Source organism: Gobius niger, assembly GCF_951799975.1.
Source record: "Gobius niger genome assembly, chromosome: 12".
Lineage (NCBI taxonomy): Eukaryota > Metazoa > Chordata > Actinopteri > Gobiiformes > Gobiidae > Gobius > Gobius niger.
This window is the reverse complement of record NC_136863.1, coordinates 19,885,730-19,901,394: the sequence shown is the minus strand read 5'-3', so window position 1 is coordinate 19,901,394 and position 15,665 is coordinate 19,885,730. Positions and strand designations below refer to the sequence as shown.

Here is a 15,665-nt window from a genome sequence, read left to right as displayed (position 1 = left end):
AAAACAAAAGGCCCAACAGAGTCACAAGGACACCACTTCAAAGCATTGAAACTTCTGCACCATTCGAGATGGTCTCAATAGACTTTTTACATCTGGAGAAAAGCAACGGGGGGGAAGAGTATATCCTGGTTTTAGTGGACCATTTCACTAAATACGCTCAGGCCTACGCAACCAAAGACAAGGCCGGGAAAACTGCTGCCAGAAAGCTGTTTGACGAATTTATCCCACGCTTTGGGTTTCCATCCAGGATCCACCACGACCAAGGGAGAGAGTTTGAGAACCAGCTGTTTCGGAAGCTCCAGGAATATGGTGGTATTCAACACTCTCGCACTACACCTTACCACCCCCAAGCTAACCCTGCCGAACGTTTTAACAGGACTCTGTTGAGTATGCTGCGGACACTGGAGGAGACACAAAAGGCCAGATGGAAGGAGCACCTCAACAAAGTAGTTCATGCCTACAACTCCACCATCCACGAGGCGACAGGGTACTCCCCTTTCTTCTTGCTTTTTGGACGTGAACCAACCCTCCCAGTTGACCTCTTGTTTCCCAAGAAGCTCGGTGACGCAGAGAAACAGACCCCTGCTGGTTATGCGGAGAAGTGGAGAGAGGCAATGCAGGAAGCCTATTCCATTGCCCTGACGAACATGAGGAAGTCTGCAAAAAAGGGCCAAGATTATTACAATCAGCGCGCCTGGAGCTCCACGCTGAACCCGGGTGACCATGTATTGGTGAGAAATCTCACGCCTCGAGGTGGTCCGGGGAAGCTCCGCAGTCACTGGGAGGACACTGTCCATGTGGTGAGGGAGAGCAAAGGCCCTGGAAGCCCTGTCTATGTGGTTGAGCCTCTGAATGCTGTAGGGAGAAGACGGGTGCTGCACAGAAACTTGCTCTTACCTTGTCCTTACCTGGTTGAACCAGCGCCTGTCGTCCCCAACCCTAAAAGGAGAAGCAGGAGAACCAGAACGTCGCCAGGAAGAGGGACAAGTGTTAAGTGCAACATCCAGCCTGCAGGTACAGAGAGCTCTAGTGAGGAAGACTACCATCTCGTCCTGCCACCCCAACCCGCTCTTCAGCCGCTCAATCCAACTGCCAGAGAGTTCCAACCTAGAGTCCCCACTCCAAGACAGCCGGAACAGGGAGCTGCACCTGCTGAGGAGAGAGCTGAAGTGGTGATCCTGATCCCAGAGGTTGACTCTGAGCCGGAGCCAGAGCCAGTACAGGAAGCGGATTCATCTGAGCGAGAGGCATCCTCCTCTGACTCCTCGGAGGGACCTGCAAGACCTGTCAGAACTAGACGGCCCAGGCGCTTGTACACCTACGACCAGCTTGGTGAGCCCACGGTCCTGGAAGTGCAGACCTGTCCTGTCGGTGTGTCCAAACCAGCGAGGGTCCGAGACGGCTTCTTCAGCACCTCGGCCAACCTATATCCTTTTTAATTCCCAGTCGTAATGCAGTAGTAACATGCACTTTATGTACCTGCTAATTGAGTTGCACTTTGCACTTTGCACTTTAAAGTATGTGGCTTGTGTGCAATAGAGATATGTGCAATAGTAGTAAATGTACTTTAATTATTGTTTCAGTAGTACATGCCATTTGTTTAGTTGGTTTGCTATGCTGCTACAAAATCTTGGGTAGAAGGTATTTTCCTTGAGTCAATTCTGAAGATTCTGGGGCCCACCAATGCTTCAACGGACTATCTACCCAAATACGGAAATGGACCTTTAAACCTGCGCGTACCGCCGTGCCAAAGGACTCTTGGATAACGGACACTATTCATTTAGCCTGGACTCTTTTGTGAAGTATTGTTGTGGTTCAAATTGTTTATTTACTACAATTTATGGTTTAAGTCAAGTAAGACCCCCCAGTAGGATTAAGGGAATGTTGGGTTAACATTATTTTTAGTGGGGGAGGGTGTTGCTCGCCCATTTTCGACAAAGTATTTAAGCGCTTTCTTATTGTTGGTAAATGGTTCACTGTAAATAACAGTATTTATTCATCTTTTCGCTAAATTAAACACTGTCTTTTTATTAATTGAAACCGGAAGCGCATCCATCACGTGACCGCTTTATGCTAGTTTAAAAGAGCTAGGCCCACAGCCTCAGGGCAGAAGCTGTGGCGCAGTAGTCGGGCCGTGGCCTAAGCCTTGTGACATCTGGGACGTGTAAGTGTCGTTTTATCTGTTTGTCCATTTTAACTTAATCCATAGTACGCTAAACTATTTTATTCTTTATTCACAGGGGACCTATGTTTACCTTTTCTTTTCTGTAAATATTTGAGCTCGAAATAAACTTTGAAAAGCCGACTGATTCTCCCTGGTGATTTCGAGGGGGCAACAGTTGCACTTGTGAACTAAAAAAAAAAAAACTAAATCAACAATGCTCTAGTACTCCCACATCAGACTCTTTATGCTTGCAAAGGCGATGTATCAGTTTATGGTCCCTGATATAAGGATGCGCTAAATGTTCTTTGCAGCTAATGTGAAATTCGGGGCTTATTTGAATATCAAAAGGCAAATTAAAGGCCTGTCTTTTTTTCATGCCAAAATGTTTTTAAGTAGTCGTTTCTTGATAGTGTACTCCAAAACTCAGTGCTATAGATTTTGCAAACCACAATATATATATCTAAAAATTAAATAAATATGCTTGACTTATATTTTGTTTAAATTGCAACCATAGAATAAAAATCCCAATGTACTAAAAAGCAGTATGATACACAAAAAAACAAATGTTAAGATTACAGCAATAGTAAAACTTTATTGAACATTAAACTTAAAACATAAAAACAGCACAATGCTCTCTGTATACAGCGTTATTTCCCGCCACCTGGAGGGGAGTGCCAAACAGCGGAGCTCGTGCGCTTAAAATATCGCGGCTTGCTCTTGTAAAAAATCTTTTCAAGATTTGGTGCTTCAACTTTTCCAAAGAAACGATCCAAATCCGGGGGGCTGAAATATTGGTTTTTAATCAACAGCTGTAGATTATGACCTGAAAGAGAATTTAAACATATTAATAAATCATCCATGAGCAAAGGTACACATGGTTAAAAGCCCCACCTTCAGCCCAGGACGGTATAGGTTTTCTGGGAGCAGATTCATCGTCGGTGGAGTCGTCACTGTTTTGGTCCATTCCATAATTTTCAGGGTTTTTGGAAGGGATCTTGTTCCCACCCTTTGGAGTAATGGAGTAGGACTGTGGAGATTTCTGTTCAGAAAAAACAACAGTCAGCACTTTACCTTTTTTATGTTACATAAAAAATGACCCCCCCCCCAAAAAAACAACAACAAAAACTATCTTTTGCCATATTCAGTTTCTCAACCTACCTCTATATCAACAGTCATGTTTAGTGCATTGCCTCCTGCTCCTTTGCCGAGAGGTGTACCCATCACAGAGCGCTGGCGGGAAAAAGGACTAATTAACCAATAGACAAGTAGTTGAATATATACCACCATGTGTAGGATTAAGATATGTAGAACTTGTGAACCCAAGTGCTTACAGCTCATTTCCCCAAATTTACTAGTTTTCAGAAATGTGTCACAGAAGCACTTACATCAATATCTACAGTTTGATTGAGTACTCCTCCCCCTGCTTTGCCTGTAGGTGTACTCACAACAGATTTCTGACAAGAAAGGTAGTCAAAATAAATACTGTCAGTAGTAAAATATCTGATTCATGTGCCATTTTTAAACTAAAATGTAAATCCAGCATTGAACCAGCACATTAAAGTGGACCGCTTGGAGTTTTCACTTCTATGCCGAAGTCTAAGTCTAAGTATCACACTTTTTAAGCATGCCAATGTCTTACCTCAATATCCACAGTGACATTCAGAGCTGAGGGAGCCTTAACAAAACATAACACTGTGTTAATTGATGGCAAATATGTGCATGCAGAGTAATCAATTGCATACAGCAAACTCAACTTTAGCCAGAATGTTATTTACTAACCGGTTTTCTAGCAGCTTCTCTTTCTTTAGCAGCTTTCGCCTCAGCAGCTAATTGGAGCTGCTTTTCCAGTTTGCGTTTTTCCTCAAGTGCCTTCATCTTCTCCTCCAGTTCTCTCCTTTCCTTCTCTCTGGCCGCCCGCTCCAGCTCACGTTGTAGCGCTAGAGCCTTTTCTCTCTCAAGTCTTTCCCTGAAGAACATAAATTGCCAATACTCTAAATAAATCCTATACACTTCCAGAGCCATTTTAATTCCAACTCGACATCGGCATACCTCTCAGCTGCAGCCCGTCTCTCTCGTTCCCTCTCGAGTGCCCTTTCCTGCTCCCTCTTCAGCTCTAAAGCTCTGTGGGCCTCAGCCAGTTTCTGGGCTCTTGCCTCCTCTTCTGCCATTTTAGCCTCCTGCTGCCGTTTCTCCTCTTCCTTAAAGATAAAATATAATGCATTAGACTTGTGTAGCGCTTTTCCAAATGCTCAAAGACACGTTGCAATTTTTCTGCATTATTCATTCACACCAGATCACTCACTCAATTCATTCACTCAAATGTTCCGCTAGTCTCCCATCCAAGTACCAACATGGCCGTACCCTGTTTAGCTTCCGAGATCTGACGGGCTTGGGCATAGCAAAGGCATTATGACCATAAGAAAGTTTTATCTTATTTTATGAAGAGTAAGACAAATATTACCCTGGTTTGATATGGCTTTGTTCAAGCAGAACTAAGTAACTCGTGCCCCTAAAGGCCCTAAGGTGCAGGTGTCGTAGCATGTTGTGGTTTTTTTACCCATTGTCAGTGAGTCAATACTAGGCTGACAGAAAAGACAAAGGGAGAGAGGGATATTGTACATCCAGTTACATAATGGAGATAATTTTTTTCACTCAAACTTGGCTGTACAGTTTAAGTCGCTCTAGCCCACAGTTAGCTTTGCCTGTGCTTAGCCCCTTCTTTGTAATTCCATTAGTGTGTATTGACGACTCAGACCAGGAGGCGGGGTAGTTGCAAGTGTGGTTTTCTGGCCAGAGACACCAGGGGGAGATGAAAGACCCCCCCAATCGTCCCATTAACACCTGTATTACCCAAAGAGGGACTACAGAAAGGATTTATTAAGGTAAACATATTAGTGCTGCTTTAAAGTCCAAATGCTCTGCTTACTTGCTGGAGCTTCTTTTTTGTAGCCTCTTCCTCCTGCTTCTTTTTTAGCTCTAGCTCCTCTTGACGTTTCACAGCCATGACTTTTTTCTTTTTTTCCTCTGCCAGACGCTGCCAATACAATATGTAATGTTAGTTTCCATTTTGTGATCATCATTTTGAGTGGTTTGTACATTTTTGCTCTTACTTTATCATTTTTCTCATCATTCTGAGCCATCTTTTGCTCCATTTTCTTTTTCTTCTCTTCTTCTTTCTGCTCTTTGGCTTCAAAAACTCGCTTCAGACGCTCATCTCTTTTTCTGAAAATAAATATTAACAAATTAATACAATACTGGTTTGGAATTATCACTCCCAGTAGAAAAGAAAAACTCAATACAAACCTTTTCAGTTCCTCCTGTTTCTTCTTTTTCTCCTCTTCCATTTTCTTAATTCTTTCAATTTCTTGCTCCTGTTTCTTTTTAAGGGCTTCCAGTTTGTAACGTTCCTTTGTCTATAAAAGAAATGACATCATTTTGAAAATCAACCCTGCAAGTAAACAATTGGTTACTACAGCCAGTGTGACAAAATGCACCACGAAAAAGTTATATGCATTAAGATGGGGCATGAAGCTTTAGTTGGGCCATCAGAAACAGCACCCATGCACCACCAAGTGTCATTAAGAAACACTATTTAGGGATAATGTAACCACCCAGAGACAGACACTTAGAAATCACTTTCATTCAGGATATTAGACACAGACCCAAAGTGATCTAGTGGACCAATGATAAACTAAAAGTGGTGGCTGGTGTAGGCCATGCACCAGACATGTTAGAACATTTATTAACCAACAGTTATTAAACTACCACTTACCACTATACCACTGCTCGTCTGAGAGGAGAAAAAGACAAGAGCGTTCTTATTAACACACTCTTCAGATTCTAATGCAATGATTTCACCACATATTTCAGTATCTTATTCGTATTCGCAAATGTGCTCATATACTTTTTATTTAACCATTATGACTTTAGGGACCCTAGTGTTTTCTTAGTGGTAAGGGAAAACTGAAGCACTCGGAGGAAACCTACACAGATACGAGGACTACGTGCAAACTCCATGCACAAAGGACCCAATCTTCCACACGATTCATTGTAACCGTTTCAACAACTCCATGCCGATAATTTAGAACCATATGTAGAGCTCAAATCCATTACGGTAATTGCAGAATCCCACTTAACAGCACTCAAAAGAAAAGGTTGTGTGGCTCACAACAAGCTAAAATATAGTGTTCAATATGTCATAAAAGTACACCTCACCTGCTGGTCCATCTTTAGAGGAGTAGTATGTTTAATAAAAGACTTGAGGACAGTAGAACGGCTAAGAGTAGTTGGCGTCATCATCAACATTTGATTCTTCTGGACAGTGTGGAGAAAAGATTTCATATTTGGCCTGATTGCCTGCAAATATAGAAGACTTATTTTATAATCACATAATTTTGTAGTATGTAATCTCCATAACTATACCACTAATCTGTTAAGTCAAAGCTAGTCATACACTTTGGCTCTTTTTGGCAGAAGAGGGTCTTTTTGTCGGACTTTGTGGCGCTTTCCTTTTAGCACTTAACCTAGAATGTAAACAAAAGTTCATCTCAGTTAGATGGGCAGTGATTTTTACAGCAACACTGAGCAGGCAATACACTCACCGGAGACCTGGTGTTTTTTGCTTTTCTGCAGTAACTGAAACAAAAAGGTATAAAAGGCACATAATGAGTCGAGTCCATGAGTAATTTTCACATCTCATTATGAAGAAACATGTTCATACCTGTTCGCTTGTCTGGAGTGCCAAATTTGACTGCGTAAAGTGGTTGAGGAGCCAGTTTAGGAGAATTGGCTGCGACAGAGCGCGTGATGCGCCCGACTGCCTGAACTGGAGGGAGTGCAGTCTCTTGCACACAAGTCTGTTTGAATGGATGTCCATTAGAAAATAGTATTGTATAAATTCAATTGCATAGCATACTTTGAGAAACATACCGTTTCCTCTGTGTTGTCTTCAGTTTGAAGAGTATTTGCAGCTGTTGCCATTCTGCACAATAAGAGACATAAAAAGAACATGCATATGCATTAGGGCTTAAACAAGTCATCCAAAACTAATCAGTGGTTGAAACAGTTGTTATATATTTTAGTAATCGATTAATCACTTTTGGTATAGACTCAGACAGGGCAGGTCATGTAGATATATAGTATATTTTTTGTTTTATTGTAGAATGTGTGTGCCATTTTACCAATGTTCAGTTGTTCTCAAATTGATTAATTTTATTTAGCCATTTGTTTTCCCCCCCTTCTTTTTTAAACAATTATATTGGCTAATGTCCCGGTTTCCCACGGTGTGACCCAACAGTGGGAATAAACAAGATACATACATACGAGTTGGGGTCCGGATCCCATTAATTAAAATGGGGGTTGTGGCTCCAAAAGGTTGAGAACCACTGCTTTAAAAGGTGAACGGTTTGAACCAGATCTTAAGTGTAAAAAGAGCAGAGTCTTTCCGCATCAATTTTTGCCAAAACTCCTACCAACAAACATAAGAATCAGCCTGATAATGGAGCAGGCAACACAAGCGAAAACCTTTTTCACACAAGCGAAAACCTTTTTCACTAAAGTGCAAGCTAAGTGCACTACAAATGATTTGTCAGGCAGTTGCAGCCTTTTTTTATAAGTTGTGATTAGTTAAGATTTCATTCACAAAACGTTTTTCAAAGCATAAATATGGGTGCCATTGTAATTTTAGATTATTTAAATAAAAACGTGTGCCTTGTATCGATCACGTCTAAGATATTAAGAGTTATCTGGCTGGCGTTGTTAAAATTTCACATTAAAAAGAGATGGTCTTTTGAAAGGCTCTTTGAAACCGTAAATCCCACCACAATCCAAGCACATGTCCCCAATCAAGTCCCTAGTGCAGACTCCAGTTAAAGCTTAGTGAATTAATTCAAGAAGTTCTGACCTCGACAATGAGAAACATGTGCACATAGTGAATCTTGTGATCATGTCTCAGCAAAGAGCATCCTATAAACTTGAAGTATCCTCCATCAGTATCAGTTCATCGTAAAAAATTATTGGAAGATTAATCGATTACCAAAATAATTGTTACTATGCATCATCAAGGTGACTTACGCCTCACTCTCTTCATCTACTGAATCCATGCAGGCGTCATCTACAAAAAACAAAATAAATCTTACATCAATATGACATGCTTGAGTTAACCACATTTCTCTAAAAAGCTCTAAAAAGTGTACCTTCAGTGTTGCTGTCACATGTCGAGTTACCCATGCGAGCCGCCTTTCTCTTGAGCATAGATCGCCGTGATGCTCGTCTCACAGACTCCGTGGTCATACTACGTCTTAAACCAGCCACAGAGCGACGCAGTTTGAGAGAATGCCGCACTGAGCTTCGGCGTGACTTGTTACCTTGAGCCCCTTCAGCTTTAGTAGCTGCATGTCCAGCTGGGATCTCTGCTTTCACGGCTAACTCAGCTGACAGACGGTCTTCAGGAGAAAGGGCAACCACCACTTTTGGAGATGGAATATTTTTTGGAGACTCGATGTCGCAGGATGGCTTCTCCTCTTTGACATCTGCATCCTTCTGCTCCTCCACGTCATCTTCCACAATTTCTATAACCTCTGCCTTCACAAGGTCCACCTCGTCAGACTCAGTGCTGCCACAGAGGATCTGAGTAGCTTCCTCTTCATCAGCCTTTGTTTGCTTTTTGCGAGTAGCCCGTTTTGGCCGCGTGCTCTCCGTTTTCGAGGTAGAACCCTGAGAAGCATTTTCCTCCTCAACAATACTTTTCAATGCATCAGACGAGGATCCACGGAGATTGCTGCGTCTTCCCTTGGAAAACCTTCTTCTTGTCTGACTTTCCTCCTGGCGGCCTAAAGACACACGCTTCCTGCGAGTATTTCTTTTCTGTGAGGGGGTCTTCGGCATTAGTTCTGGCTCAGCATTAAAATCTCTGCAAATGTTTTTTTTTTTTTATATACAAAAGGTCAACACTTAAAGCTGAAGCAAACATATTATTACAGTCACCAATCATAGAATAAAACCTACCTTGTGAACATGCGGTTGGCCTCCTGTTGAATCTCCTCAAGCCATACCATATGAACATTGTCTATTTCAGTGACAAATGCCTGTGATTTGCCAACAAATGTAGTCATCAGGGACTGCAGTGATGACCGCACAGGGTTCATATTTACAGCCTAGGAAAACAATAAGCAGATAGTTTTGGTTAGCTTGGAAAAATGATTGTACCACTGAAAACACTTGCACAACAAGAGGCATATGAAGCCTAAATGTACTTGTCTGCAGTGTTTACATTTTTGACAAACGCTGAAAATGAACAGCAGCAATCATGAAACTCGAATTTAACAGCAAGGTTTGCATCATTTCTTTGTGCAGTGAGATCTTTGGTAAGTTTTGACTGCACATGCGCACCACAGAACAGGACAGGAACTGGAATGTACACCATAGCTATAAACAACAATAGGTTTTACATAACATCAAGTAGACATCCAAGCAGCTTGGCAAATTGAGTGAAGTCCTAAAGCCATCGTTATTCGTGAAACGTTTTTTTGTTGTTGTTTCCAATGAGGGGCCATCGTTGCCTTGCATAGGAAAAAAGGGCAATCATTCTCCGGTAACCAAAATCAGGCAAAATATAACGTTAATCTTCTAAACAACAGCATTACAAGAATGCTATAGCTTCCTGTTGTCAATGGTTTGTGTAATTGCTAACATTAAGCTACATTGTTTACATTAAACTCGAAGACAATCATGGCGGTGCAGCTAAAGCTAAAGAACTCAAAGCTTTACCATGGTTAGTCGACTTCTTAAAACTTCCAAATGCACGATCCGTCCGTGAGTTAAAGAAGCGTGTGTCCCATTCTGATATAAAAACAATCCTGATTTTTAAAAAAATCTTCTTCTTCTTCAAATGATGTGTAAATACATCTGATCGACAACAGCGTCGACACCAGTCCAGACACTGCCCGCCGCTGAAACCGTTTAACTTCAAAACTCCCACCGCCAATCCCGAGACACAGTGACGCTCACACGGTGCGCTCGGTTTCCTAATGGCGTGTCCCCCGCAGGCGGAGCTCAAGGTTTGCTCATAGGCACAGACACGTCGGAAACGAAGGAGTGAATGAATCGAACAAACCCAGGAGTATGTTGGGCTGGGCATCGGTGCCACGTAAGTTTGAACGGACCAACCGCTTGCAACCATCACTGGCAGTGCCCGCCCCCCTCTCCATTCAACACAAGAAAGAGACATGGCTGGACTTGTTTTGTTTTGTTTAATTGCGAATATGAAAAAGAAGTAATGCTAGCAACATGGTGAAAGGTGTAGTAAAAAAATAGGAAATTCGTTTTTTATTAAATGATCCGGACACAGATTTAGTTTAAAACGCATGGTCATATAAAATAAAAACGTGACCCATTAGAGAATAGTGTCCATAACAAAGACTAAAGCCAACATTTTTCAGAAAGGCCAACATGAAGAATTCAAATCTAGTTTACAAATAAAGCCAGGCTCCCTTGGGATTGTCACAGGATGACCTACCAAAAAGAAAAAGAAAAAGGCACCAGTTAATGTTATGAATCAGGCCAATATACCACAAAAGCAATAAATAGGTGTGACACCTGGTGTGAGAGGGATTTTTGATCCTGAAGCCTTCAAAACAACCTGCAGATTATTGCTGTTCACGTTTTGAGAAGAATTGCTTCCTCTTAAAATTATGGAAATTTCGTCTTTCCTCAACAGCCAATCAAGCTGATTGCCAAGGTAGCTCACCCCACGTATGCACAACTCTGAAATGTCACTTGAGAGAAGGGGATTGAAACAAAGGCATTCCCTCTGAACTCTATAAAATGAAATAAAACAATTATTAAGTATTTACAATTCTCAATCAGTCAAGTTCTCAGAGTCAAAACTAACCTGAAACCAGTGTATCCAAATAGGACAGCTTGCAAAAAACCTCCCATGCCAGTAAGAAAATTAACAGCACCAGAGCCATCTGATGACTCGCTCCATACCTGGAGAGGGAGTGTGATAGATGCAGTATAGGCTATAGGTTTGTTTCAGCAAATGTAAGTAAATTGAAAATAAGGTCACCTGGAAAGGAGCCTGGATGTTGCTGAAGCACTTCGTAAGCAATTGCTGAGCTCTTTCTGCTTCGTTAAGTTCTAGCCATCCAATGGCAAACATACCCTGTTGCAAATACATGTTAGCATACTACTATGATGGAAAAACTACTCAGTGTGCAAGAACTGTTACGATATCAAATGTTATTATCAATATGTTGTTGTTATGCTGTTATTATATATATTTGGCTCAAATAAAAAAAAAAGTACCCAAGTCATGGCAGGACCATTAGGGTCTGTGACAGGTTCATACGCCAAAAGGTCATTTTTTCTGACTTCAGGAGTCAGGGGAAACCCAAGGGGATAACCTAGCATCACTGTGTCAGCTTGCTTGACTGGTTGGCCTATGAAAAAGCACAAGTTGAATTACTGGAGTCCAGACCATTTCTATGTCTAAGACAGGCTAAATACTATAGCTACAGCAGTGTGAAATAAATATACCTCGGATATAGCCATCATATTCAGGGTGGTAGTTGAATTCTTCATCAAAAGGTATTTTTAGGTTTTCAGCTACTTCCTTCCACTCCTTTGGTGCAGGTTGTTGGAGGAGCTCTGCCAGTTCAACTGCAAACTCCAAACTTGGAAATATTGAACAAATTTTTTTTTACATTAGTGGTCTTTATATAGCTAGTTACATATCGTGTCTTATTTTTTTGTTTAAACATCACCTTAATTTGGCCACTGCATTTGTGTACACCGAGTTGTTGACATTGTAATAATACTCATCAGGAGGCATGACCCCTGGAAAACATATAAATAATAGTCAAATGGATACAACTCAAATTATAAGTGCGCTATCCAGGGTGACACCTTACCTAAGATGTGATACTTGTGATCCTCCGGGCTCCATGTTACTCTCGAGACCCAATAGTCAGCCACACCCCAAACAACCTGGCTGCCCTGGCCCTCTGTAAACATGGATATGTCCTGGGACAAAGGGTTAAGCACATAGCACATAGTCACACCAGGAAGGAAATATAATCTGTAATGTGTGAAAGCAGCTGTACCTTTGTGAGATAGAGATAATGCTGGAAAGCCAGGGTGACATCTCCATTGATATGAATCTCCTGCTGCCCATAAATGTCTTCAGGACAGACCTCTCTGCCAGACACAGCACTCTCCCATGGATACTTAAGCCCCTATTCAAGATTATACTCATATTAATACTCATACTATTCAAAAATAGTGTTACAGTTTAAAGCCACACTGCAAGTGAAGTGTCTCATGCAATGACACAACAGAAGAATGCTCTGGTTGAAGGATGTGCTAAACCGTTTGGGGGTCATTTACCAATCATTTGCTCATGTGCAAGACGAGTAAGCATATGCAAAAGTGGATCAGCAGCAGAATCGTTTGGGCATTTTTTACGCATGCAGCACTCTCTCATTTATAAATCAGAGCTGGGACCAGCGGTGGCACCGGATATTTGACCCAGGAGAGGGCTGAGGTCTTACTTGGGGGTGCTCACAAAACATGCCATTTTTGGGCCATTAAACAACATAACACACATAATAAACACACACACACGCCCAATTCACAATTGCATCCCAGTGAATGGAACAGCGCCGTGTGGGTTGCAATTAGGTGCAGTGTGCGAACAAGTGGCTAAATTATAATAAATTATAAATTAGCACCTGTCCTGACAAATGACTTCCTTGAAGTCCATAATTTTAGTCCTGGAGTTATACCTTGTAGCCTTGTCTTTGTGCATTGTCCCTTGCTCCGTCTATTGTCCTCACTCTGTACTCAAGCACCGACCGGGCTAGTTTGGGGTAGAAGAGGGCAATACCAGGGTACATCCAAATGTCCTGTTAAAGAATACAGATTTACACATATCATGTACTGAATTATATACATATTTCAATGGGGTCTACATGCTTGCTGTAACTACTGAAGCTCACAGCCTTCATGCATTTTTATGACATCAATAAATAAATGAAAGAGGCACACGAACAATATACAGTAGATGAATTTTGGTAAATACTCCCAGTATTTACTCTATGTATGCAGGCAGAAAGCATGAATGAAATATGGACGTCAAAGCCACAATATCTTACCTGGTCCCAGAAGACATGGCCCCAGTAGTCTTGTCCGTCACCCCCGTTGGAGAGACCACCAGGACTGACTCCCCCAAAGGAGCTAGTTGTATCATGGATAGATTGAAAAGCACTGAGCAGGTAGAACATACAGCCAATCAGGGCTTTGCACAGCGTCTCAGATCCTACCACCTCAATCTTGCTTTGTAACCACAGTTCCTTCCAGGCCTGTTCATGGGAGGAGCGCAAACTTCCGCCAGCCATTAAACTTAGGCCCTTGTCATACCAGGACTCAGCACTTTCCAGACTATCGGCCACAGCTAGGATGAAGCCCCATCGAGCCTGGCTTTGTTCCTCATTAAGAGCCAAGGTTAGAGGTATGTCGGTCCAAATAAGATGCACAGTGGGACAGGCACCTCCAGGGTACTCGGCTGCCGTTGTCTGTCCAAAGATGTGCCTATATGGGAATAAATGACACAGTATAATAATCCAGACAGCAGGTTTAGTGTCCTTTCAAAGAAACACTTTGTTTTAAGTTTATGACCATTCAGCTGGTAACCTTGATTATTATTTGATTTTAAAACCTGACAAACAAGTGAGCGTTTGCCGTGAAACAAACAATATGGCAAGGTTAAGGGTTTGAAGCAAGATTTTCGAGAGTTGAATTGTGATGGCAAGGCAAAGCAACACTTTTGGTCTACAGAGGGTGATATCAATTAAAAATTGCCCAAGGGCAGAAACGTGCTGAGCCAGGTGATGCTCATAGGAAATAAAGTGTCAGACATAGCACATGTTCTTTAGTCAAAGGAGTAGATTTATATAAAGTTGCATTATGTGGTCTTAAAATTAAGCCGGTTTGGTGTACAGTACCTGCCACTTTTATAGTCTGGTCCAGTCTCAAAAACAATGTCCTTGCTCTCAGGTCTAAAGTTTGTGAGCAGATCTATTGTTATTGGCTGCTTCTCTGTGCCCTGCCGCACCAGCATGATCTCCATCACCATCAGGTTACCAAAAGAACGGTGTGAGTACAGCGTCTGTGAGGCAGTGACCTGGGCTGTGCTCAGCGTGTGGGTAAAAATTCCTGAAACAGAGAGACCACACAATAACTATGTGTAAAGAAGTCAGTGAATGATGCTGTTTCATTCAGTGGGCCTTAAACATTTTTAAAAGGCCCTATACGTTACTAAGGAAGGCTTATAAAAAACAAAGACACTTCCATGTACTAGAAATGGACTCTGGGACTTACCTTGAGATCATCTAAGAAAATGTACCTGTGTTTGTGTCCAGGCAGTAGGAGTGGCTACCCGGTTCCACTGTGTCCATCCTGACGGCCAGAGGACAGGGTATGTCTGCTCTGTGACAGCGTCCAGCTTCTCCATTGTAAATGCCACCCATATGCATGGTGGTATTGTACACCTTCCACCCCAGGAGCCCATTGGCCAAGGGAGGAAGGAAGCGAGCATCACTAGGCAAAGTATCAGTGCAAAAAATGTATTGGTCTGAAGAAGAAGACTCCATGTCGAGAAGAAGGATCTACTTTCAAAACAAAACTAAGTGACAACACAACAAATCTGTAAACTGCAGGCTCCAAATGCTACTGAGGCCACTTGAACTGCTCACTTTGACTTCACACTTGGATGCAAGGGAAAAATCAGCCCTGTACTTTGGTATGCAAGTGACACACTAGTGTAAATGGTTTCAAGTCCCCCCAGCCTGCGGTAAAGCAATAAAACATTGACGTTATTGGTTGTTGAATAAGCCACTAACTGACTTGCATTATGATCAAATGAAAAGCTCTAACATTACTCGAATTATATATATTTTTTCAACACTACAGTTTTAGTCAACTTAACTCTAAGAAAAATGCCAAAACTTGGGTACGATCTCCAAAAGTTTTACTTTTACTTGAAGAGGGAGGAGCATCAGGAGAATGCTGAAACAAAACAAAAGTGTTAAATCCAAGCCCTGGAGTTGGTATAACTGTTGTACGCTACAGAGTAGATATTATAGCGGACAAAATAAATCCAACAAAATGAGCAGTGTCCAAAACTGCAGCAGGAGGAGACGAGAGACCGCTGACAGGGAGACAGGGCTGCACCATAGCTGCACAGAAAACCTGGACTCTGTGGACTCGGTCTTTTGGAAAACGCGGAACTAGAATCCCATAAAATCAGAATTTCGAAGGCCACGTTATGGCCAGATTATAGGAGGTCTTGTGACTTCACTTCTAATAGTGTGTCGTTGATCAAATAAAAGCTACATGGAAAATATTATTATTGTGATATGCAGTAAAAGTTTATTTTAATCTGTCAAAATCTTAAGCGCAGTCGATTTGCTTTTTAGCTGTTCATAATAAATGGTATAATGCT

General features: G+C 41.9%; 2 protein-coding genes across 3 annotated transcripts; both read right to left on the bottom strand.

Moving 5' to 3' along the window:
• Nucleotides 1-2,742: 2,742 nt before the first annotated feature.
• incenp (inner centromere protein) lies at nt 2,743-10,128 on the bottom strand. 2 transcript variants are annotated; one of them, XM_079567756.1, is made up of 20 exons: nt 9,932-10,128; nt 9,170-9,318; nt 8,359-9,074; nt 8,237-8,276; nt 7,094-7,145; nt 6,885-7,020; nt 6,766-6,799; nt 6,618-6,687; nt 6,380-6,520; nt 5,937-5,954; nt 5,468-5,577; nt 5,275-5,386; nt 5,091-5,198; nt 4,214-4,362; nt 3,944-4,130; nt 3,804-3,839; nt 3,550-3,618; nt 3,323-3,394; nt 3,056-3,203; nt 2,743-2,987 (listed from the first exon to the last, which is right to left on the bottom strand). In XM_079567756.1, exons 1-20 carry the CDS (start codon nt 9,932-9,934, stop codon nt 2,812-2,814), a joined length of 2,526 nt encoding a protein of 841 aa, XP_079423882.1. In that variant the 5' UTR covers nt 9,935-10,128; the 3' UTR covers nt 2,743-2,811. The 2 variants fall into 2 exon arrangements, with proteins under 2 accessions (XP_079423882.1, XP_079423883.1); XM_079567757.1 differs by lacking the exon at nt 5,937-5,954 and having other exon boundaries at nt 9,932-10,127.
• A 424-nt stretch (nt 10,129-10,552) lies between these two features.
• Nucleotides 10,553-15,322, bottom strand: pgghg (protein-glucosylgalactosylhydroxylysine glucosidase). Its single transcript, XM_079567619.1, has 13 exons — nt 14,568-15,322; nt 14,167-14,377; nt 13,318-13,753; nt 12,949-13,068; nt 12,268-12,399; nt 12,076-12,187; nt 11,929-12,001; nt 11,702-11,838; nt 11,471-11,604; nt 11,232-11,327; nt 11,055-11,152; nt 10,760-10,980; nt 10,553-10,675 (listed from the first exon to the last, which is right to left on the bottom strand). Exons 1-13 carry the CDS (start codon nt 14,812-14,814, stop codon nt 10,599-10,601), a joined length of 2,094 nt encoding a protein of 697 aa, XP_079423745.1. The 5' UTR covers nt 14,815-15,322; the 3' UTR covers nt 10,553-10,598.
• Nucleotides 15,323-15,665: the final 343 nt, after the last annotated feature.

Bases quoted from the DNA above. Each gene is read 5' to 3' on its own strand.
- incenp (XM_079567756.1), bottom strand. The intron at 5,387-5,467 runs GTTTGTATTGAG...ATTTATTTTCAG, and splicing joins AAACAGGAGGAACTGAAAAG to AAAAAGAGATGAGCGTCTGA. The intron at 2,988-3,055 runs GTGGGGCTTTTA...ATTCTCTTTCAG, and splicing joins TATACCGTCCTGGGCTGAAG to GTCATAATCTACAGCTGTTG.
- pgghg (XM_079567619.1), bottom strand. From the start codon at position 14,814: ATGGAGTCTTCTTCTTCAGACCAATACATTTTTTGCACTGATACTTTG. The intron at 12,188-12,267 runs GTACAGCTGCTT...CCTTTGTCCCAG, and splicing joins ATTATCTCTATCTCACAAAG to GACATATCCATGTTTACAGA. The intron at 11,839-11,928 runs GTGATGTTTAAA...AATATTTCCAAG, and splicing joins AATGCAGTGGCCAAATTAAG to TTTGGAGTTTGCAGTTGAAC.